At 38.9% G+C, this 24911-nt stretch overlaps 1 protein-coding gene across 1 annotated transcript in view; it reads left to right on the top strand.

The window, feature by feature from the left end:
* Positions 1 to 24911, top strand: part of plrdgb (PITP-less RdgB-like protein) — a 101875-nt gene that overhangs the window by 27690 nt on the left and 49274 nt on the right. Inside the window, exons 2-3 of the mRNA XM_066645969.1 lie at positions 6593 to 6688; positions 22150 to 22254. Of these exons, the coding sequence (XP_066502066.1) occupies positions 6593 to 6688; positions 22150 to 22254 (201 nt within the window). The remainder of the gene's footprint in view (positions 1 to 6592; positions 6689 to 22149; positions 22255 to 24911) is intronic.

Below are 24911 nucleotides of genomic sequence, written 5' to 3'. Positions count from 1 at the left end.
GCCGGCACTGAAGGTCCCAGACTTATTAAAATCCCAGCCCGGTTTATGGTTGCATCTTTTCCCAGGCATTTCTCTGAGCCTGAGCCGGAAGATGAATAGCTTCATTATAAGCTCATAGGGGAAGGAGAGTATGTTTGTGAGCGTTTGGTGCAGCTTAGGGATGCGGATTGGGTAATGTAATACCTTTTTAATAAGAAGGGAAGGGAAAAAGGGAGGTGGTACTGTAAAATGAGATGGGTTTTTTCCGGATATTGCCCCCATAGCAACATCAGGTAAATTGAGCTGTAACTGCCATGGGGGTCAAGTTATTTATTGCTGAACTTAATGTTATGCTGTAATTAGTGCGGCAACAATTAGTCGAAATAGATTATAACACTGATTATATAAAGTCTGTCTGGAATTTTTATTGTTGTCTTCATTAAAAAGTCATATTTTGCACATTATGGCACATATTACACTGAACAATCACAGGATTAGGAACACCTTACCTATTATCTACAACCATTATATCATTTTATCAGCTCCATAGACCTTACAGGAGCACTTTGTAATTCTAAAATTACAGACTGTAGTCCATCTGTTTCTCTGCATACCATTGTATCCACGTCACCCTGCTCTCCATTGTGATGTGCTGTTAAGAGTGGATCAGACACAGCAGTGCTGCTTGAGATTTTAAACACTCTGAGTTTTTCCCCCTCTGTTAGACACAACTACCGTGTCGGTTGACATCGTAGATGTCATGTAAAGTCAGTGACAGTAGCACACAGGTTGAAATTGGGTAAGAAATTATGCAGAGAAACAGATGGATTACAGTCTGTAAATTTAGATCTACAGAATGCTCCTTTGTGGTCATTGGAGGTGTTAAAATAGACAACAAGGTAGGTGATTGTTCAGTGTAGTAGAGCATGTATACACTGGTGCGACTTGGCTTCTGTCACTGCATTGCATCATAAGAAGAAATAGTTTGTGCCAATAAGAGAACTTGGAAGCTTCTAAAAGAGGAAAACAAAAGAAAGCAAGACCCACATAAGTCACAGCATGGTGCAATTCACATTACATGAAAGCAGCTTTTCACAGCTGCATGGCAATGAAGCATAAACGAAATGAAACAAAACAGCACCCAGCAAATTCTTTGCTGCCTCTGGTAGAGGGCAATACCAACCTAAATGACTGATATGAGCTCATTGAAGTTAACGTTCGGTTTGATATTAGAATGAGTGGAACATGGTGGAGATGACTGTTTCAGTGTTATGTACTGGGTAGTAAAACTGAAGCTGTTCTCTGGTAGCAGTTTCATATAGAAATGCACAATAAGTCTAAAATATTGTCTCCCTCTGTTCATAGTTTGCGAATTCAACTAATTATCATTCATCTAACTAATAATCATTAATCAGACACAGTTAATAACTGACTTCATTAACGTTCTTGTGGCTGAATGTCATCAGACCCTCACAGCTCTGGAGAAGCTGGAGCTCTTCCAGAGAAGTAGAGGCAGATAGTGCTGGTGAAGCAAATATTTCCAACTTTAAAGGAACTCTAAGTAATATATTTACCTTAAAATGACAGCTTCAGTGATATAGTTACTGATGTATTCAGATTAATTATATACTGAGATTAAAGTGGATTGAGTTTTTTAGCGGCTTTAACCCCATTTTCTCAGTTTATTGAATCGTTCCCTCACTTTAGAGGAATACATGGGTGTAGTGGATGTTGGTCATACACCCCGATACATATACATATAATTTTATAATTTGTTTTATAGCCTTGACCTTATTCAAACTCCTCCAACCTCTGATATTTGACTTAATGATATTAATTAAGATTTATAATTGGTTTAAGCAATTAAAACATTAATAATTAGTTTGAGAATGAATAATAATCATGCTAAATGAGTTCTTCAGGATTTTCAGAAATTCTAATGAATAAATTGCAAACACTGTGACTTCAAATAATGAGAGTTTTATTAATAAAAAGAAGATATTTAGTTAACATAGCACAACCTTGTAATCTCACGGTGTCCGGCAGGGGGAACTGATTTTGACCTTAAGGTGAGCTAGGCACTTCTAACTTGTGACTAAGGTTACTAACTACGGTTTAATTAATACAGAATTTATCAAGAACTTAATTCGGTGTTCAGCTCTGGAAGTGCATAAGTTTAGCTTACTTTTCGTCGGTTTTTCACCACTCGTTTGGATGCAGAGGCTCTTTGGAATCCTGGGAATGGAGGCGTCTCACTTAGTCTCGCGGTTCTTACCGCAGAAGCGTCCAGGCTGGTTTAGCGTGGAGGTCTTTCTTGTTGATTGAGTTGTCTCGGGCGTACCCGGAGTGTGATGACGCAGGCGGCAGGATCCTCTCTTCGGCCTTCGGTCCGGAGTGGGAGAGTCCAAAATATGGACGTTTAGACGAAAGTTCGCTGGTTGCTGCAGCTCCAGAACTGAAAAACCGCTTCAATAAACTCACTTATTCTAAGACTCTATGGTACCTCGGCAGTGTTTCCTTATTCTGGCCACGAATAAGTTCCCCTGCTTCGATTAGTCGTGAGATTAAACTTAGGTAGGTAATAAACATAAACAAGATTAAAAGAAAAGAAAGATATTCAAATTACTCGACTTACTAGTTAAACTTCATACTCTTAGCTAATTTCGAGACGTCTCTCGTAAGCTTTTCTGAAGTCTCTGAGAGGGTTCCTTTGTTTCGTTGTCGGCGTGGAAGAGACAGCGTTTTTTTTTTTTCCAAGGTTTCTCGTCGGCGTCCTCTCTTTTTCAGTGGTCCGTTACTTTTGTAGAGTCCTCGCGACTCTTCAAACTTCGAACTCATTGTCTGTCTTGCTGTTTGGCCTTTTCAAGGCTGGCGCGGTCACGCCTTAACGGGCGGAGTCTTCTTTCTGATTGGACACAAATCCAGTCTCACGTGACTCTCGCTAGGGGAAGAGAGTCGAAGGGAGTTTGGATCATTGATTCTCACATAAAGAATATGAATTTCTCATATCAAAATTCTTATACCCGCTATCAACATATAACGATGAGTACATTGGACTATTAATATCAGACATTTACATAAGGTCCCATCTTGAGTACATTGTTCACGTCCAATTCGTGATGATACGCTGAAAAATAAAACATTAATCCATTTTCTCTCATTCAGAGACAAAACTGATCTTTGTAATAGAAACAATCGGCACTATACATCATTTCATTAGGAGGTAGGCATTCATCTGAGGGTACAGAAAGTGACATTAATACATTCGTTTATATACAAATAATTCAGAGTTCGATTATTTTCGCTATTGTTTTCCGGCGACTCTGAGCGAGGCGTAGTTTCGCCAGTGTCCATTCGGTGTCGCTGTTGATCCGTGCTTTTGGTTGGTGATTCACGGGAGTTCACTCGAGGTCACTTTGGTTTGAACATCTGTTGATCCCCGTGAAAGATAAGGGATATTGAGGCGCCACTTTGTCATAGGCGGCCGTAAAAGCTCTCTTCTTTGTTTGAAGTTCCTGTCTCTCTAAAAGCATCATAAAAGTTATCTCGAGTTCCTGAAGAGGTTAGGGGATCCAGATGCCATATGTTACGTTAAAGGGTTCTTTGATGCTCTTAGCTTATGAGTGTGCGTGTGTGGGGGCTTTGCACCCCGTTGTTCAAACAGTCCTGTGGAATGTTGACTTCGGGACCAGACGAAAGTCCTGGTCAGAGTGAGAAAGGTTTAATTCAAAACCTTTCATTTCATTATTCCTTCATTGTCCAATATTCATATTTGGTCCGTACTCCACTACATGGGTTTAATTTTACTTTTTTCTTCAAAATAATTACGGTGTAACACTGAGCTGTAATGGGGCAGAGGTGTCAAACTCAGTGCTGGTAGCGGGCCACATTACACTCAGTTCAATAAAACACAGGACACTGGGTAATTAATTGTGCTTGAGAAAATGTTCATAATTTTTAAGACAATTTCAGGTCTTAAGAAACAAACTGTAACATGAAATAAACTGAATTTCTCTCAGACATAATGTTGGTTATTAAAGTAAGATTTAAACTGTCATTCCGTACATTATCTAGGAGGGACTCCATTGACTGCAGCACTGAATAATTGGCAGCTAACTCTGGCTGCTGATTGGCTAAATCAAAGTGACGACCAATGAGAAGCGCATTTTCTTGTGCCATAGAGTATTAGTATTTGGGGCGTGGCCCAATTTGGGAAGGCTCAGGCACACCCATGACTACACAACTGAACAAGATGATATTTAGAATGTTTTGAATATTTTGTTGGGCTGGATTAGAGCGCTAATTGGGCTGGATCCAGCCCACGGGCCGGAGGTTTTAACCCCTGTAATAGGGAGATTAGAGTCTCTGTTCTTGCTACTCTAGGCTCAGCACTGCAGAAATTGCACTTTGTAACTAGAAAACCATTCCACTCCCTACCCTCCCCCTTCACATTAACATAATTTGGTTGCTATCTGTGAAGGCATCTGCACAGACCACTGACCAATTACACAGCTTCTTCAGGCTAATGACTGTGCGCTTGCTATTTTGTTCTGTGTGGAAGTGACAACATTTTAACCCTGGACAACAAGTGATTAATCACTCTGAGAGTGGGATTTTTTTTTTTTTTTTTTAAATAGCTCTTTCATTCAGACAGAATTGAGGATCAGCGGGTGGGCTCTCTAATGAAGTAGAGCTGGAGGAGTATTGATTGAAGTTAGAGGGCTGAAAATGACCCTTCATCAGATGTGAAACGGGGAGAGAAGAAGTGGTCGTATGGGACTATGTAAGGGCCATGTTAACGACTCATCATCAGCGAACCATTAAAACTCATCGCTTTCATCAAAGGACCTAGCAAAATCAGAGCAGGTGATCGACGGGGTAGACACGGGTGTTGGACAGTGGCAAAGTCAGTTGTGAAGTGAAAAGATGTAGAAGAGAGAAGTTCTGCTTCTGGACCTGCTAGAGCACTGCAATGCTCAGATATTTGCTCAAAACTCAAAAAGTAGGTGTGTCTAAGTAGGAGTGGACAGTGAGTGGACACCACCACCACATCATCCTGAACATTGGAGAGCTGGATGGGGATAAGCAAGTATGCAGAGCGACGGGTGGACAACAGCTTACAGTCCTTGTTTGGTCAGTGGAGTGGATTAAGTGTAGTAGAGTGCTACTAATTCAGCTTCAGTAGGACCCTGGGTTTATGGTAATGAATGGAGTATTTCACTGGTCAACACAAGGTTGTAGATAGAGATGCTAATAAGAGTGGACCGGTCAAATTAAAAACGAGCTCAAGTTCACCCCACAGAGCTTAGGAAAAGCAGTACTCAAGCTTGTGGTATTTCTGAGGGATTTAATAGATGTTTGAGGTCACGCTGCCCAGCAGCAGGCAGTTCCCACCTGAGCCCCAAACATGAATCACATTAGCTGTAGCCTTGCTACAGTTCAGAAGCTCAATAGTGTCTGTTATTGAGAGAGGCTACAGGTTATATATCTGGCCCAGACGTGTATTGTGTGACTGCCATATTTTTAGAGTGTGTTATCTTCATTAACCCAGAACATTGATCAAAAAGTACGGCTTACATCTCTGCTGGGATTTGTGAGCCCCGAGGGTTTTGTAGAAAAGTGCACAAGGCTCAGAATATACATGTAGACACATCACCGCACCCCCCCACTACACACACACACACAACCTCCACCTTTCATCTCCGAAGCTAATGTGTCTGTCGTCTGGCGGGAAGAACCAGATTGTCGTAGCTTTCAGTTAAGATGTAAAGGAAGAAAATGTGCCGTATCTACAAAGCGGCGCTGAACAATGCGGCGTGAATGCAGGGGTCTTTGCAGGCTTATCAGAGCTCGCCTAAATCCAACTCTGGCTCTCCATGTGCTACTCCAGCAGCGGGGGCGTTTTTCTGTTTTAATTAGCCACGCTCAGCTTCAAAGTGGCACTCCCTCAGGGATGTGTTTTTTTGCAACTGTCTTTCTCTACAAGTGGAGAAGCTCCAGGACAGCACTGCCATTCTTCAGGCTTCAGCTGATTTCCTCTGTGTTTACTGAGGTCTAATGGCGGGAGACAAGGCACAATAACAAACAGCAAGAATGGTATTAAGCCCTAAAACACTGCTGTTGTAGATCAGGGACTTGCCAGTGGTTTGTGGCTAGTTCTTTGGGCAAACATGCAGCTGTTTGAAGAATAGTACAATAGCAATAATCTGTGCTGTTACATCATCCTTTACTTTTGGGCATAATCTTCCATTTCAAATACAAATTAAGATCTTCAACATTCTTAATTACAATGGAGCTAAAACTGATAGAGTAGGGTGCTTTTGGATGTACGTTGTATCAGCAGCAAAATGTTGTCAGCAAGCTCCAAACCTTTAGAGACCACATTTTCTTATTTGTATATGATTTTTCAGTATATTATTTTATCCAATCTTTGCATTGTTATTTCTTCTGTTTTTTTTTTTTGTGACTCCCGGCCTCAGTTTCCAACAACATCTACAGGCATATTTTTACATGCTCTTTACAATGCCTCAGTTTTCAGTCTTTACAATTAGATAGATTTTGCTCAAAATTATTACATTCTATCCACCTAATTACCCTCTATTTTTTTTTCTAGTGCCCTCACGGAAGTACAGTGCTTCACACTGGAGGCTCCAGAACATTGCACAGGAGTCCATGGACAGTTCAGATGAGGAGTTCTTTGATGCCAGAGGTAAACGACAATTTAATTCATACTGACTTCAGTTTGTAGGGACACTAGGTATGACTTAGTATTTTTGCTCCTGGGCTCCTCCTACAGTTGTAGAGGGTAATTCAGTTGTTTTATAGCACTGTCCTGAAAACATCCCCATTTATTGATGAATATTCTCTTGCTGGTTCTGGGAATTGAACCCGCAACCCTCAAGCTCGCTTCTCTAACCTCAAAGCCAAGGCTGCCCCATTACAAAAACAACCTGTGTTCAAAACACTGAACAACAATTTTTATATTATTTTTTGCTCAGATGTGCAGTTAATCACATAACTAACTCAGATGTTTACAGTCTCTCTCTCTCTCTCTCTCTCTCTCTCATGTGCAGTCATGTGCATAAACACAAACAGCTGTTTAGAGCAGTTAGGCATGTTATTTTGTTTTCATGCCTGATTTAATCCAAACATTTATCTCTTTTAAATTTATTGAAGCTGGAATATGGAGGGATTTTTTTTTGTCTGAGCTGTGAGCTGCGGTTTTCTCAATGAAAGCTTGTGTCTGAGCTTTATTGTGTTTGAGGTAAACTCTCTCCAATTCAAATATCATAGAAACTACTCTAAAATGTTATTATATAAAATAGGATAGTTTCCTCTAAACATAGAGGATACCACTATACACTTTGTTTTATCTCCCTTCCAAGAATAAGAGGATATGCTAGCATTTTAACAAGCGATTAATCTTGATTAATCACAGAATTTATCAGATTAATCAGTTAACACCACTAATAGGTAACTTTCATCCATTGACTGTAACCGCTTATCTAATTCAGGGTCGTAGTGGGTCCGGAGAATAACCGGAATCACTGGACACAAGGCAGGAACACACCCTGGAGGGGGTGCCAGTCCTTCACAGGGCGACACACACACACACACATTCATTCACACCTATGGATCATTTTGAGTCGCCAATCCACCTGCCAATGTGTGTTTTTGGACTGTGGGAGGAAAATGGAGCCCCTGGAGGACACCCGGACACGGGAAGAACACACCAAACTCCTCACAGACAACTGTGTGACTGCGACACTACCTGCTGCGCCACTTTGCTGTCTATGTAGGTAACAATTTATTTAAAATCTTAAAGACACAGCAGGACCTAGTGCTTGGGACACTTTTTTTTTTAATGAGGACCATGAGGCAACTATGCCATCAGCATCAACACAAACTGTAGGACCTCTAGGAGTGTATGAATCTCTAGACATCATCCTGAAATAAGACTTTGCAAGCTATTAAATCATATACAGCTAATTATGTCTCTGATTTGCAAGGCAATATTCCTGATTCATACTGTATTATTATGTAGTAACTCTTGTATGATGTAATGTGTCATTTTGTTGGAAATGCAGCTAATACCTAGCTGTAAACACCAGTTACTTTCTCTCTGCATGTCTCTCAGCCGCACTCAATATCTAAGGCTTGGAGCTGTAGTTTAAGCATGGATGCAATTAATCTTTTTAATATTTACCTCCAAAATATGAGCAGAGAATCCCTGTTCAATTTCAAGGCTTCTCACAGTTTAATTTAATCTGCACCAGAGTTAGTTCTAAACTACATCAGATAGCGGTGGGATTACACAAGCAATAAATGGCTCAGGATGGGAAGACGGATATGAACAAAGAGCGTGATAGCACTTTCAGCTAGAAAATTGCTCCAAGATCACAGAGGTGCCAAGATCATACCAATAAGAGCTTTCCTAAAGTGGCTAGATAGATGACAGAGGTGTATTTCACCCTATTGATTGGTGCTGGGCATCTGACGCTGCAGATTTCAAGAGGCAGAACTGGTCAAAACCAGTAATAATGTGTGTTTAGGAGAAGTGCTGTCATACTGCGGCCTCTATAGGGCTTTTTTTATTACCTTTGATGTTGTCACAACTGAGACATTTACATATAAGATGCAGTATTGAGGAACATATATTGTGTATATGAATTCCACCATTAGCACATAGGTGAGATCAATTACTAATATGGATGATTAGTTCTGGATCACAGACACCACTCTAACTCATCTCACTGATGGTGCTCTGTTTCTCCAGAGAACATAGTTGCGTTGCTTCACAGCCAAATTTATACCCGGCTAACCAGTGCTTGGCATTGTGACGTGGTGCCTTCAACAGAAATTATACAAACTAGTGCTGGCCAATAATTTATATATATATATATATATATATATATATATATATATATATATATATATATATATATATATATATATATATATATATATATAATGTATGTATCTCACAATAAAAATGTTTCAATAACAATGAGATGATTTTAAACATATATGTTTCTATATTTCAATATACATCATTTACAACATCGGGTGGCACAGTGTTGCAGCAGGTATTGTCACAGTCACACAGCTCCAGGGACCTGGAAGTGGGTTCAAGACCTGCACCGGGTGACTGTCTGTGAGGAGTTTGGTGTGTTCTCCCCGTGTCTGCGTGGGTTCCCCCCCACAGTCCAAGAACACACGTTGGTAGGTGGATTGGCGACTCAAAAATGTCCGTAGGTGTGAGTGTGTGTTGCCCTGTGAAGGCACCCTGTGGCGCCCCCTCCAGGGTGTGTTCTTGCCTTGATTCCGAACCCTCCGCAGCCCTGAACTGGACAAGCGGTTACAGATAATAAATGAATATTTACAAAGCCAATAGGTCAATGTTTGATAGTGATGTCATGTTTCTGTTTTGTTCTTGGACATTTTTCAGTGGATTTTATACTGTTCAAATAGATAACGGAATTATATCGTATCGACCAAAACTAAAAAAGGACTATATCGTGATATTTTGTCCATATTGTCCAGCCCTAATACAAACTATGACAAAATCCACCATTATACCAGTAAGAAGCTTTGTTGGAGTCTCAAACAGTTTTTAGAACTTAAACTTAACCTGCTTTACTATTTATAAAAATGCACTGCACTGAACATTTTACACTCTACAAAATTTCCTCATTCTCTCCTCATGCTCTGCTAGCAAACTACCTAAATCAAATTCTGCAATCAACCCATTGGATAGTGCCTATCACAACCAAACAAATAAACAAAAATCAATGTGGAAGGATGTGATGAACATTTACAGAATTGCATGGGTTTCACTAATGATTTAGTGAATTCATTTCTCATATTTTCCTTAGGCTGAAGACCTGTACTTTCCTATTATCATTGTGTTTCTAAATGATTGTTAATTCCTACAACATCCTTTCAGCATGTGGAACTTAATAAAACTTGAACAAATTGAGAATAGGTTTAAGAAGGATAGTGCACTGATTAAAAGGAGTATTCATGGTGTGTGAACAGTAATCAAGCTTTTGTTTGTCACACAATGTGAGGCTAAACCACCATATGAAACAAACTTTCACATTTGCAGTATGTATTAAAGATCAGTTTTCATGCAAGTATGGAAAATGCCACCGTTCAATCTCATTTTTAAATGACTTCATTCAAAGAAAGGGCTGCACTGAAAGAGGGAACTAGCAGAATGGTCTCGCCTAATAAAGGCACTTATCGCACTCATGTTTTGTACAGAATCAAAAGATAAATTGGCTGATGGCTGATTGTGTGTTTGGAGCCAAAATCCTCTCATTATGACTCACGAACTTTATGATTCAGTTTGCTTCATTGCTTTTTTTTTTTTTGATACAGCAGAAAAGAAAAAAAAGAGTATGTTGTCTAAGGTAAAAAAGTTTCTAATTTACACTGAAATATTACACATGTAAAAGTACAATGTCATAATAATAAGCAAGGTATAGTACATTTTTTCCCTCCCTGATTTAAATTTTCAGAAAGTGTCCTTATTGCTTTTTAATTTTCACAATCCACTGTTATTTAATCCAATATGTTGTTTAATACTGAGCCAATACAAAGCACTATAGTTTTACAGTACATTTAGAGCGGTGTTACAATGGGTGTATGAATGTATTTATACTGTGTGGGTTTTTTTTTTTATTTTTTATTTTTTTATTTTACTTTGAAATTCATCCATTCATTCATTATCTGTAAGCGCTTATCCAGTTCAGGGTCGCGGTGGGTCCAGAGCCTACCTGGAATCATTGGGCGCAAGGCGGGAACACACCCTGGAGGGGGCGCCAATGATGATTTAAAATCAACACTGCACATAACGTAATTCAACGTTTAATACACACACACACACAGACACACACAGACACACACTGGTGAGAAGCTGGAGCCAAACTCACACAGCGTACTCTCAACCAGGAACAACTGTCCACCTGGAAGACTGCATCAAGCACTAGTTGCCATTTCACCTAACCTCCATGCTTTTGGACTGTGGGAGGAAACTCGAGACCCGGAGGAAACTTGCATAGACACGAGGAGAACATGGTAACTCCACCCAGATGGGAATTGAACCTAGAATCCCAGCACCGAGAGGGGAAGGTGCTAACCACCAAGCCACTGTGTCGCTAAATAGTAGTAATAACAATAATAAGAAGAAAATGAAAATACATATTTGTCATTGCACTTGTTAGTAATATTTTTTTTGGAATTGTTAATAATTATTATTATTTTTGATGTGAAAAACTGATGCCACAGTGGCAAAGAAAAGCTTCCTTAGACACGAGGTATAAACCTTGAGGGGAAACCAAGACTCAAAAGAGGATATAACACTCCTCTGGTCGAGAATGCAGAAAAGTGTGTTAACAGAGTGCAGTGAGGGGCAGGTGAACAGTGAGACACACTCACATGCAGGAGCCTTCATGAGAGATGAGCAGAAATCTGTGTGTTGTGGGGGATGTGTAGCTGTTGTCTCATAGTTTAAAGCTAACCAGACATCTGGTAAACAGGGACACCCCAATTAAAACAAAAAATCTTTCACCAGGATCAGATGAGAAAGCATGGGCAGTCGTTCCGCTCGGCAGGCAGCCATAATGATAATTAGCTCTGATATTATATTCAGGATGAATGAGCACTATAAAAATGATTAGACTGTAAGTTTTAAATATTAATGGCATGTCCCGAGATGCTACACTGTCTTCCAGTTAACCAGTAACAGTGTGTAACATTGGAGAACGGAACACAATGTTTAGACACTCTACTGGGAGAAAAACTGTTTTTAGATTTTACAACTTCCGTGCAATTTTCTGTTAAATGTTTAGTGGTATTGTTAGTGCTGATTAAAAACAAAACAAACAAAAAACCTTAATTTGGTCTGGAAATGGAGTAAATGAAGGATGGTGTTCGCCCTTTATCTGTGTTGGTTTCCCCCGGGTGCTCCAGTTTCCTCCCACATTCCAAAATCACGTGGGTAGGTGAATTGGCTACTCAATAGTGTCCATATGTGTGAGTGTGTGGTGCTCTGTGATGCCCCCATCCAGAGCCACTGTGACCCTGAAAATGATGAAGCAGTTACAGAAAATGAATGAAAGATTTGGAAACATTTGTAGTCTAGAGTTGTGAAGTAGTGGTAAGACAGCCATGTACTTTTGTGGGGTAACTGCTGAAACAACTATAAGCTGATAATCAGCAAGATTTGTGCTTGTTTTGAGTGAACCCAGTAGCATAAGCTTCCTTGGAAATACATTGAACTTTTGCCTAGAAACGGAACAAATGAAAGCAAATATATCATGCCAACTCTGCTTCCTATTTGTGGAATAATACATTTCCACCTCAGGCCAGAAGCCTGAAATGATGTTAAGAAGTAACACCATCATATTTATCACCTTCACAGAAACATTTTTTCGTTGCGTGGCTGCCAGCTGTGTCATAATTGACCAATTCGGTTAGTCATGAAGCACAAATTGCCTGATGGTATTTTTCAAGTGCCAAGCACACTCTCCAGCAAGACAAATGGACAAATGTGCCTGTTGTTAAATGTTGTTTATCTTTATTGTTTTACTGTCTTAAATAAGCCTGGGAGATACACGTATCACAACAAACCTCCAAAGTATTTTCACAATATATGATATGCATCATTATATTTGACTTGATGAGTCAAAGTACCCTAAAATAAAATAAAATTAAAGAAATTCTAGAAGTGGCATATTACAAATAAATCTTTAATTAGAAATTAAATGAAATATTTCACGGGGCGGCACGGTGGTGCAGCAGGTAGTGTCGCAATCACACAGCTGTGTTCTCCCCGTGTCTGCGTGGGTTTCCTCCGGGTGCTCCGGTTTCCTCCCACAGTCCAAAACACACATTGGTAGGTGGATTGGCGACTCAAAAAATTTTCCGTAGGTGTGAATGTGTGTGTGTGTGTGTGTCTGTGTTGCCCTGTGAAGGACTGGCGCCCCCTCCAGGGTGTATTCCCGCCTTGCGCCCAATGATTCCAGGTAGGCTCTGGACCCACTGTGACCCTGATCTGGATAAGGGTACAGATAATGAATGAATGAATGAAATATTTCACATAATGTACTTTAGTAAATTTACCAGGGCTATGCATGTTCTCTTATGAAACCGGGAGTTTCATCCTTGGAAAAGTGTATTGTGATAAATGTGATGTAAATGATCAAGATAATAGTAATTATATTTGTTGTTCCCCTACCAGGCTGAAGTTGCAGTGACAACTAATATATATGTGAGAACATATTTTGTGTTTCTTTGCTGGAGCCTAATTTGATTATTCTATATGCACATATTAATAATTGGGTAATCAGCTAATAATTATTGGGGTAAACGGTTAACAATTTGTCTAAATATAAACTGCCAAGTTGCTTAGAAGGCTATAAAATATTAAAGCGTTTAGTGAGTTTAGCAGAGCAGATAAGGGAGGAAATGGGAATGGAAATACAAATGGGAAGAGTAGCAGTGTGTTGCTGCTAAATGCATATTTTTTCTGCATTCTGAAGCTGCTGCAGAACGCCGACCCAAATCTTTAATGAGCCCATCTGTACAGGCCGGGCTAGCAGGGCTTTCCATTTGTCAGCAGCGTCCCCTTATCATAATGGGGACTACATGACTATCTGTCACAATGTGCTAAATATGGCACCCGCAGGCAACACGTTAAATAAAGATGATATAACGCACCAATTACCAAGCACCGAAACCAATTAGCCTCTTGGTTTCATGCTTGCTAATCAGAGTTTTCATCAAAGTGCAGACGTCTTACAGAGGATATGTAGAGATCCTTAACACATAACAAATGTACTGCTTATAACACTCCGTATCATGAATCCCACTAGTTAACTGTAAACCTGTGGCAAATTATGATTAAATAACTGTATTTTTACTTTTGCTCTCAGGAGTTTTTTGGGAACATGTAATGTTTAGTATTTTTATATTACAGTCACAGGTTTTAATATTGTCTTCATTTGGATACTACTGTCTGAATGTTATAATTTTGTTTACTCTCTTTATTTTCCTGCAGCGTGACCCATGCTCTTATAGCAGTGATAAAACCATCCATTCAGATATTCACAAGGCTGAATTGAGGGTTGTAGTAAAATGTCTTCAAAGCATATGCATCAGTGACCGGTGTCATTGGTTTTTTACCAAAGAAACAAAATCAAATTCCCAGGATGTTTTATCTATGGTACAGCAAAACATTCTACAGCATTTTCCTTTTACGTCAAAAGTAATTGCTCTGGCAAAACATGTTTGAGATGTCTTTTCTTAAATTCTGCATTTTACTGACGCATAGTGAAAGCTTGTCTCTCTTTCCTTCCATTAGTAGTGTTCCACCAGCATTCGTGTACATTATAGGACAGCCATCCTATGACGGTCCAAACAAAAGCCCAAAATTTGGAACAGTGGCCTCCAACCATGTTAAGATGTTAGGATTATATGATCTCAAATGGGCTTTATTATATACTCTCAGAAAAAGACCTATGGTAGAGGTACATTTATTGTCACAACAGGGATTTTAAAGTGCAGTTATGTTCCCTAAAGGTACATTGCATTATTTTCTCCAGTGGGTGAGGTGAATAGCTGTAATCTATCATTGTAAAACTGTGTAAAATAAAAAAAATGTTCTTGAGATGTAATGGGGTGTGTCAAATCAACACAACTTTAAAAGTTAAAGTAGAATATGTTACAAATGTGTTTCCTAACTAAAGGTAGTGAATATGTACCCTTAAGGGGCACCAACACCGGTTTTACTAACAGTGTATACTTTCTGACGCAGTAATACATAGGGATATCTCAACAGTGGACTGACGTATAGAAGAAGATTTTTTATAATTGCTATAGGGGCATAATAGAAGCCTTTATTACTTGGTAGCTAAATAAACCTTGGAGTTCTAGTCACACATACACAATATGGCCAAAAGTTTGAACACACAATTTGTGCCCAATATCTCACCCAGTTTTGACACCTGTTCGCTCATATAGCAGTTCCAGTGTAGGTTTTGTACCACGCTGATGGCCTGTTGACATTGAGTATGTCTAATTTGTGGCATTTCCAGAGTCTTCCATTCTGGTGGCTGTGATGTTCTGTGTGTAATTATTGTGTGCACAGCTGAACGCCCGTGTAAGCAATCAGTGCACATGAATGTACCAAAAAATTCTTAGCAGAAGAGGTGTCTACTAATGTTTGACATGTTCTGTATCTTGGCTGATTGAATACATTTGCGGTCAGAGGAATATTGGGTTTGGCAGCATTCTGTTACCAGACATTTGATTGCTATTTCTGTTAAACCACTATGAACAATTCAGCACTGATTATACGCTGAAAATCACACTGAAAAGCTGGAGAAACAATAAAGCTACAGCATACTGCCCTGTGTAATGTGGAATGCAAAAGCCAAATCATTCTACAGCATTGATGCTGTATTTCTAATACTACACATGTTCTGTCTGAATGTTTTATATTGTTACATTAGTATGCTGCCTCTGTGTCTGCAGGGAGCATTATTTTTGGTTTATTTCCCCCTTCCCCCCCTTTGATGTCAGCCTCTGGTTTCTGTTTTTTTTTTTTTGTTGCTTCTCTGTCCCTTTCCATCATTTGCCATTGTTGTCTGTCAATTTTTTTTCTTTCAAATTATGAATATCCAGGCAGGAGTCATGCCAAAACATGATCTGAGCTGTCACATCCAATCTGTCAGGAAAATACTTGACATCTAAAGTGTTGTTTTAAGGCGTCCTGAAAACCAATAACTATTGGGGAGCTATTTGTGGGTAATTTTGTTGTAAACATTAGTATACAATCTGAGTACAAATCTGTAAACACTGTTTGTGTTCTGTCTTTAAGCCCTCTTGCTGTCTAAGGTATCAGTCCCTTTTTCTTAATCAAAACCAAGCCCCCAAACCTAGATTTTAGAAAGCAGAATGAGCTGTGTTACACACTGTTATACTAACCTTAAGAACACCTGGTTTATGGCTTGCAGCAGCCTCCTGAAGGCAGTCAGATATATGTTCCTGGAAGCAGCAACTTCATTGTCCCCAGCAGTGCCAGATGATACGTAGGCCTTTTGAATGCTGGCAAATGCCCTTGCCTGATGTGTAAAAACAAATTAAAAAAAAGTAGAAACTCTCCTCTGGCAGTGTGTTAACCTTTTAAACTGCAAGGGACAATGAGACCTCCGAGGACAACGGCATCTGAGTGAGTCGAAACTGTTTATGAAAAAAAAAAGAAGAGAATCACCACATGTTGCAATGAGGTTGATATAATACCATGTATTTTCACTTTGATACTGACACCAGTGGTCGTGTACCACAATATAATACCAAGACAGTGATGAGTTCAGTATACTAAATTTTATTCATTCATCTTCTGTAACTGCTTCATCCTGATCAGGGTTGCAGTGGGTCTCTCTCCATGGACAATGTGCCAGACACTCAAACCTGTGGATAATATTTACATAGCAAATCATATTATTTGAGTTGGTGAGTAAACTGGCCCTGTTCCAGTTAAATTTTCTGAAAAGCATATGCCTTTGGATTTCATTGTTAGCTTGTTCCTAGTTATCATGTTTAGAGACACCAGATAACAGAACATTTTGGGATATTTTGCACATTTAAACACCATGGAATCAGTAGTTGGGCAGTACTGTATGTATGAATGTTTTAATGAGACATTAATAGGTAGAAGTACTAATAAACTGTGTGATAGTACTGCTTTTACCTACTGCGGGCAGCCATCTTGGATTCTGAACTCAGGGTTGGTGAAACTCCCCTGTCTTTCCGATTGGGAGATATTCCGGTTGACATTTCCTAATTGGACTTCAAAAATTCCTTCATTCGTTCACATGGAATGTAGCAAAAGGATATACTATTTGGCTGTTTTTATATCTTTTTATATTTTTTATATATATTTTCTCCCAAGTCACTCAATAACTTGAATTAGGGTGTGTAAATGGGAATAACGCATAGTCACATTATAGCTATTCCAAATGCCATTGTTAGGGCTTCGTAGCTTCTGCATTAATATTTGGCGTGGGTAATTCAGGGGGTGTGTTGCAATTCACTGCCACAAAGAGCACAACAAAGTGTATGTCTGAGTTAGCCAGAGATTCACAGTGTTGGTCTAGTTTCAGATATGAAGCTAAGAAAATGATCTGGGGTGTTGCCACACTTTGTTGTAAGTGGGATATTATTGCGTGTCAGACTGCTTTAGGATTCATTTATACAATGATTTTAATGGTGACACATCTGAATACAGGTGGAGGTGGGGCTCCAGAAGCAGAGCAGAGTGCTGTTTTTAGTGCTCAAGGGCCTGTATATTGGTGGACTGGAGAGTGGCATTTACCAATTTACCCATTTTTACAAAAAACAATATCCGAATCTCAGAATTAAAACCCGAATACCTACAAAAACTAATGAATCTGAATACACAAACACCCAAATACTCAGAGCCAGCCCTAATTCCTATGTATGCAGTATGCTGGCAAACAGTAGTAGTTATTTGGCTTTGGCAGTAGTATCCTACACTGTAAGGCAGTATAATGCTGCACGCACTTTATGAAACTTCATAATTCTGCGGACTCAAAGGAAATGCACTGTGGGGAAAAAAAATCATGTCTACTGTTCATTTTGGAGCATTTTTCCAGAGAGGCAAGAAAATGGTATACCTTGTTTGCTCACAAAAGAGGCACAGACCCAGAGGTTTGTTTCCCATCATAAAAACATATTACTTTTGTAGCTACTTTTCATGCTTTGTGCCTTGTTTTGTGTGTTCCTGCTTTGTTTTTGTTTCCTTGTCTGCCTTGTGCTAAAGGAGCACATGGCTGATTTTGTTTTTTCCCGCCCTCTCGTTATCCTTCCCAGGTGTTCCTTTTCTGTGGTCTATGATCCTGAGTATATAAACCCCATGTTTAAGTGTTGTCTTTGGTGGACATTTCAAATACTTGCTCTTGTTAGTCTGTTCCAGTATTTGGTCATTTTGTCAGTCTGATTTTTTTTGTAGTTTCTGGTGATCTCTAGTATGCTCCAATATGTTTTCTAATCTTTGTGTCTTTCAAGTGCCTTTGCCTTGTTTTTCTATTTAGTCTCTTGCTTGCTTTGCTCTCTCTTGTTAGCTTTAAGTTTAATGTGACCCAGTTTTGTTCATTCTAGTGTCTGTTTGTTAGCATCTAGTTTGTATCAGTTTTTGTTCTTTGTGTAAGTCTGCTGTTTCTTGTTGTTTACCTGTTTCAGGGGCTGTTTAGTTTTATGTTTTTAAACAAATTGTTATATCGCATTTGCGTCCACCTCCATACATTCACCCACAGTTACACTACTGAATATTACACCCCTTAGAAGAGCAACTAAAATGTAGTTATTAAGAATATTCAAACATTGGAACTGGAATAATATCCTATTAAAATATTATAAAATGCCCTGTTTAATTATCCTAAAAAATAAAATATAAATATAATAAAACAGCTATAACTCTCCCAGAACAGAGACAAGAGAAAACCTGAGGACAGCTAAACAACAGGCTAAATAAAATATTGGTGACATTCATTCTAATGTAAACAAACAGGACAGTAAACACAATGGGAGATACTGTGTTCAGCAAAAATTATTGTGGAAATGCCCATATATTGTAAAATGAGTCAATAATGTAAATATTGTGACAGACCTAATTACATATCTGACACCATAACAGCAAGCCTGCAGTTTAAGAATTTAAAATAATGTGTTTGGTTTGCTCATCTACATTAACAGTGTGTATTATGATCTACACATTGCTTCTTGTTTCAAACTTTGTCTGTAGCCTCATGCCAACACTTTCAACAAATCCAGGAAAGTCAATCTGTAGCCAGTTCATTCACCATTAATAGCAAAGCGCCACATGTTTCTGCTTCAGTTCTTGCAGCTGTGGAATGAAACCACAGCCTCTAGCTAGTGTTTAATGAGCAAATGAGATGATAATGGAATGGGTATCTGGAAGTCCATTTGACATAACAGATTTCACTCTCTCAGAAGCGCATAGTTAGTTCACAGCTGGAGGTGAAGTCCAGAGCAGGCGGAGAGACATCTATCTTCATTAGTTTCTTTTGGCTTTCTTCTTTCTCTCTCCCTGTTGGGTCCTGTAGAGGCTATTTTTAGCTCTGCCATGCTGCTGCAGCTCCCTTGGCCTCTCTGTGGTTTACCTTGCTCAACTTCCAGCCGTGTTTGTTTGAAATATTTCCCCAGAGCACCGTGCTCTCACTTACTCTGCTTCACTCTTAAGGGTCACTCAGAAAACATGGCCTAGAAACCAGCGTAAGAGAAATAGCCCAGAAATGGCCATTAAAGAGGCCCTGCAAGGTTTCACAGAGGATTTTATGAATGTTTTTCAGACTCAGCATACTGTTCATATCTAAGTGATGTCTGTTAGTGTGTGTTTATATATTTGCAGGATAAAAATGCTTTGAGGAAAAACAGCTATGTCTGAATCAACAAAATACTCTTTGCTTTGTAAAGTAACATTAACAGCAGGGACTGTTGTAAACGGCAACAGCCAAATTTTGCAGCAACCAGTTTAAAATATTTGCAAACACAAGCATGCTTTGATGCTATAAACATATTGCTGATTGAAATTTTGGCAGTGGAAGGATTTTGCTCATGCTACTATGCATTGCAGTCAAGGTTGTGGAATCAGCTGTTGCAGCTATCAACTAGTAAATACATACACATGCATGTGCAACTTTTAAATGCTTTGTTATAAGCTAATCTTGTGTTGTCAGAGACATATAGGGTAGAGTTAAACTGTGATCAATAAATATTGATGTGGTCAGTGTGATAGCTACACTAACAGCTTGTGACCTTGGTGTTGCCTTGAGCCCTTGGGCTCTCCTTTACTGCCCATAATAATGTGTGTTTGTGTGTGTATATATATATATATATATAAAACTGTGCACTATTAAGTATAGTAGGAAATATTTGAGTTTCAAACTATGAAAAAATGGCAGTGGCAGCTTGATATATTTTGTGTTGTTATAGCAACAGTTCATCATGTCCTGTTACTAAGAAATGGTGTAGTAGGTATGGGCTGTATGCACATTTTTTCTTACCCTCTGAAAATATCAACACAGTATACGGTATTACCATGAGTGAGGGGGAGCACTCTCAGGCTGTGCTGAGCCTCATTTCTGTGAGCACAAAGTTAAGTGCTGTGTTTTCGGCACTGTGCAGTTCTGTCTGTTTTCAGCTTCATTCCTCTCTTTCAACCCAAACTCAGCACTAAACTCACAACTGTGACGGGCTACTGAGCTTGTGTTTTTTTCCCCACACATTTTCAGAGTGTGACATTGCCCTTCAGTGCACTCCCACAGCCCCTGCTCACCATCTAGGAAGGTGTTCAGAGCTGTGATGACATGAATGAGAAACCTGGACTGCTATATCCTGGACTGGATGGACGTAGCATATTTCCTTCTGTTTTTTTCGGTTTTGTTCTGTTTGGTATCCGATGATAGATGTATTCAAGAATGGATGCCTTGTGGTGTGTGCCTTAATCCTGCCTTTGGTGTGGAGCGACACGTTTACCCAATTGCTGGTGTGATGGTCTGGGTATACATTGCACACAGCAGTTGGCTATGCCTAGTAGTGATTCAAGGGACACTCAGCGATTTGTGCAGGACATCCTGCAGCCACATGTATTGCCTCTCATAGAAGGGCTTCCAACTGGCATTTTTCAGCTGGATATTGCTCACCCACACACATCAAAGGTTTCCCAGGATTTTATCTGCCAGACTGAAAGTCATTTCATTCAAACGTCATTGTAACATTCAAAATCTTATCTTCAAAAGTTTCACTATTCCTTTTAGTCTATTAATGTGGTTATGATTATTATAGTTTTACTATTGCTACTATTTGAAACCTAACTACTAATTACTCTTTCCACTCTGTATTGTTGTGTTAATATATTTCTGGTTTTTTTTCTTGGCATTGTCGGTTATATGTCATGTTTATATGCCATGCTGTATGTTATGTAGATTTGTATGTTGAATTATTATGTGAAATGTTATTGGATTTCAGAGATGATATACATCAGCCAAAATTTTAAAATTATTTCACAATAATTTCCCCCTTTCACAAGCTCACCTCAGAAAATGTAATCTGTGGTGGGTCTGCATTGTCACTGGTGTGTTGGTTGTGTGGTAGTTTGTGCTGCACTGGTATGAGTGGATGAGACACAGCACCACCATATCAGGGTCACTTCAACACTGAGAAAAATCCTCCACTCAAATAATAGCTGCTCTGTGGTAGTCCTTTGGCGGTCCTGAACAGGGTAAAATGGGGCTAACAAGGTATGCAGAGCAGCAGTTGTGCTGCTGTCTGTAACAATAGAACTACATAGTGCACCTTTATGATCACTGGACTTGAGAGAATGTCCAGTGATTGTAGGAGCAAGGAGGTCCTTTAAATATTTTGGCTTATTTATGTAAATTAAACAAAAACAACTACTACTATTATTAGTCGTATTAGTATTATCATTGAATAAGTAATGGGCGGCACGTGGTAGGTGAATTGGTGAGTGCCCGTAGGTGTGAGTGGATGTGTGAGTGTGTCGCCCTGTGAAGGACTGGCGCCCCCTCCAGGGTGTGTTCCCTCCTTGTGTCCAGTGATTCCGGGTGGGCTCCGGACCCACTGCAACCCTGAATTGGATAAGTGGTTTCAGACAATGAATGAATGAATAAGTAACACAAGTCTTTATATTTTCTATTAAGGCTGTAACTATCAAAAACTCATAATAAAATATATATATTCTGTTGAAAATACCACACAGACATTTTATGCAATGTGTGTGTGTGCGTGTGTGTGTGGATATGTGAATGACACAACACTACACATTGGAATGTAGAAAATAATCTCAAGAATCTAATGGATAATGTCTGAGTTAACTCATTTAAAGTGTCATTACGGATTTAAGTAGCAGCATTCCCTAATTATAACAAACAAAAACAAGTTGAGAAAATTGCAGTGAGCCAAAGAAATAGTTTCTATAAAAATTACCGCAGTTAAACATCAGCTAATTAGATCCTGAAATGTGTGAAGGTCTGGTCAGGGTTCTTTCGTGGTGTTTAAGTGTTGATTTAACTACAAATATGTGTGTGTCTTTGTTGGCAGATGTGATGGAGGGGAAGACGGCCATACTGCTGGGGATGAGTCAGTGGAACTCCAATGATCTGGTGGAGCAGATTGAGACACTGGGCCAGTTGGAGCGCTCACGAGGTACAAACACTGCCTCATTTCAAATCATTGTTTCTACTGGGGGTAACAGTCCTTGAAAATACTACTGTGCAGAATAAATGATAAAAAGAGCCAAACCCATAATGGCAAAACATTACATTTTTAATTGTTTTAACAACAAATGAAAAGATAGCAGAGAAGCTTGCTTCCCCCAGCTGAAAGGCTGTTTTCTTATGAGAAGCAACCATACAACATTTTTCAACAAGATCACACTGTCAGTAGTCAGTTTTCACCCAGCAAAGACCAACAAGAGTAGCTTGAGAACAAAGTCTGTTCTTTTTTTATCCTCTCAGTGTCCAGATTTGAAATATATAGAAAATATTTGATCCCAAACACAAGCTAGATTGATCTCTTCAACACTTAGAAGACAACAAAGCATTGACACTCTTATCTGTAGTAAGTTGTCTGCTTTTAAAAAGAAATCAAAAGTGAAACTGAAACAAGTGTAAATTTGCTGTATCTGTTTATTTATTTAATCTATTTTTGCATTGGAGCCTATACTGCACCAGTATGTAGAGTAATTAGCTGCTAGTTTTGCACTCATTTCAGTCTTAAGATTTCTCAGTTTAGGCTGCTGTATTTGAGACAGGATGTTTGCATTTCTGCACTGTGTGAAAGTAATTAGATATGAATGATAACTATAATTACTCTATTTTGAGTTATACCTAGTGGATAAATTAACAGCTGTTTTTTTTTTCAGTGGGAGGAGATGATTGTGGGAGGAGATGAAGTTTTCTGTGTGCTGGTATATTATGTTACTAAGCCATTGGTAACCAAAACAATCATCACGTTTAAAATATAATTGGCATATGTCTCTGTGGAACATGCTAATAGAGATTGAAATTAATGTATATTTTTAGCAGCTGATTTAGATTTAGTTTTAATCATAGCCTTCTGACTAAAATGTGTATGTTTTAGTCACATTTTAGTAATTTATTTGTCTTTAATCTAGTTTTAGTCAACATTATACTAACATTTCAGACAAGATTTAGTACATTAAATAAACAAATCCTGCTTTTATTTAAAGGTTTTTAATATTTTAAAATTATTATTTATTACAATTTGTTTCTTCAAATACATTTTGTGTCTATTTAAAATGAACATTTTAAGTTAAAGGTGTGCTGCAAAACAAGATTAAACTCCAAGAGTTTCAAACCTATGAATCTTTGGCCAACAGCTGATACAAGTGGCTCCCAATTGCTCAAGAAATTATTCCTAGGGAGTCGAATCCTCTTCACTATGGCTGTTATATGTCCTTGTGAATTTCTGTTCCAAATCAGGAATAACAGGTCATCAGTCTTATTTGTTGACAAAAAGTGCATAACATATTCATAGCTCTCATCTTTGCATTATTATTTTTATTTAGTTCTAATATAGTTTTCATTGTAAAAAATAGGTCACCTGCGAAAAAAGTTTTCCATAGTTTTCTTCAATAAAATGAACTCTGAATGGCATGAGGAACTCATATTTTGTGTGTCTAATTTGAAATATTAATATGCTGTTTAATGTCACACACTGATTCTTGTTGGTGGTGAGTGTTATTATGCTGGTTGTGAGTAGAACACTGGCATCTGATTCTAAAGGATTAACTGGTGGCACTACAGGCCAGCATCGTAACTATCATTCCAGTTACATTCATTTGAAGGAAAGTGACTTGTGGCAGGAACATGATGTGGAGTGGAATGATGTTGCCTCTGGCAAGAGCCGGCCTGGGTGACACATGTCAGTAAAGTGGAATTTACTGCTGATTTCTGTGACCTACTAGAGAGTCAGTGAGGGCCCGGGGGATAGTCCAGCAGAAGTTTCTAGTAGAATATGCTTTCAGTACATTCAGTTTTGGTAGTTTATAGATGGGTGGACAAAGCTGGTTAGGTTTGATCATAACACAAAGCAGTCAAATGAAGCCAGTTCAACTAAATTATCATTCAGATTTGTTTTTAAATGTTTCACAAACTAACCACCTAGGAGTTTGGATTGCAAAGAGGATCACCCTACAGTATCACACATCTAGGCATGTCTGTGGCATGAATGCAATGATAAAAGTGCCCTCTGAAAGATGGCCAGCGAAATGCTGTGGATGTAATTGTCTGGGAATGTCATAATGGACATGCTAGGACCAAAACTTTGAACACAATTTGGTTTTTAACTCATAAACAGAACAGAGAATTTTGAGGTGGTTAATTACACAGCTGAATGAAGTTAAGGAGAGATGAGGGAGATCACACAATGACTAATTCTGCCTGTGTGAGATAATCACTGTATTGATTCCTCACCCTCTAAAATCTTTCTAGCTCCATGGGATGAACTGCGGCTCAGTCTAGCGAAGCGGCATGTCCTAAATAACTTTTCACACACATTTAACCATGCCACAGTCTCCCTGCTGATGCAGGACTTCAGTAATAGGCTGCAGCACCTTGTTTTAAATGAAGAGAATTAACTCAGGATATGGAATTCATGCCATAATTTCGTGTGTTAGCTATCAGACTGTCGGTTTAACAGAGCCTCATTGAGCTAAGGCTGACGCCACTGTGTCAAAATCAGTTGTAGATAAATGTGCGAATGAGATTGAATGGATTATCATGGTGCCCATCTGTAATTATCAAGTTTAGGCAAGGGGATATTATACAATTCTAGTGAGA

Source organism: Hoplias malabaricus, chromosome 15, assembly GCF_029633855.1.
Source record: "Hoplias malabaricus isolate fHopMal1 chromosome 15, fHopMal1.hap1, whole genome shotgun sequence".
NCBI lineage: Eukaryota > Metazoa > Chordata > Actinopteri > Characiformes > Erythrinidae > Hoplias > Hoplias malabaricus.
Note: the sequence above shows the minus strand (reverse complement) of the source record. Positions and strands in the feature narration are given on the sequence as shown.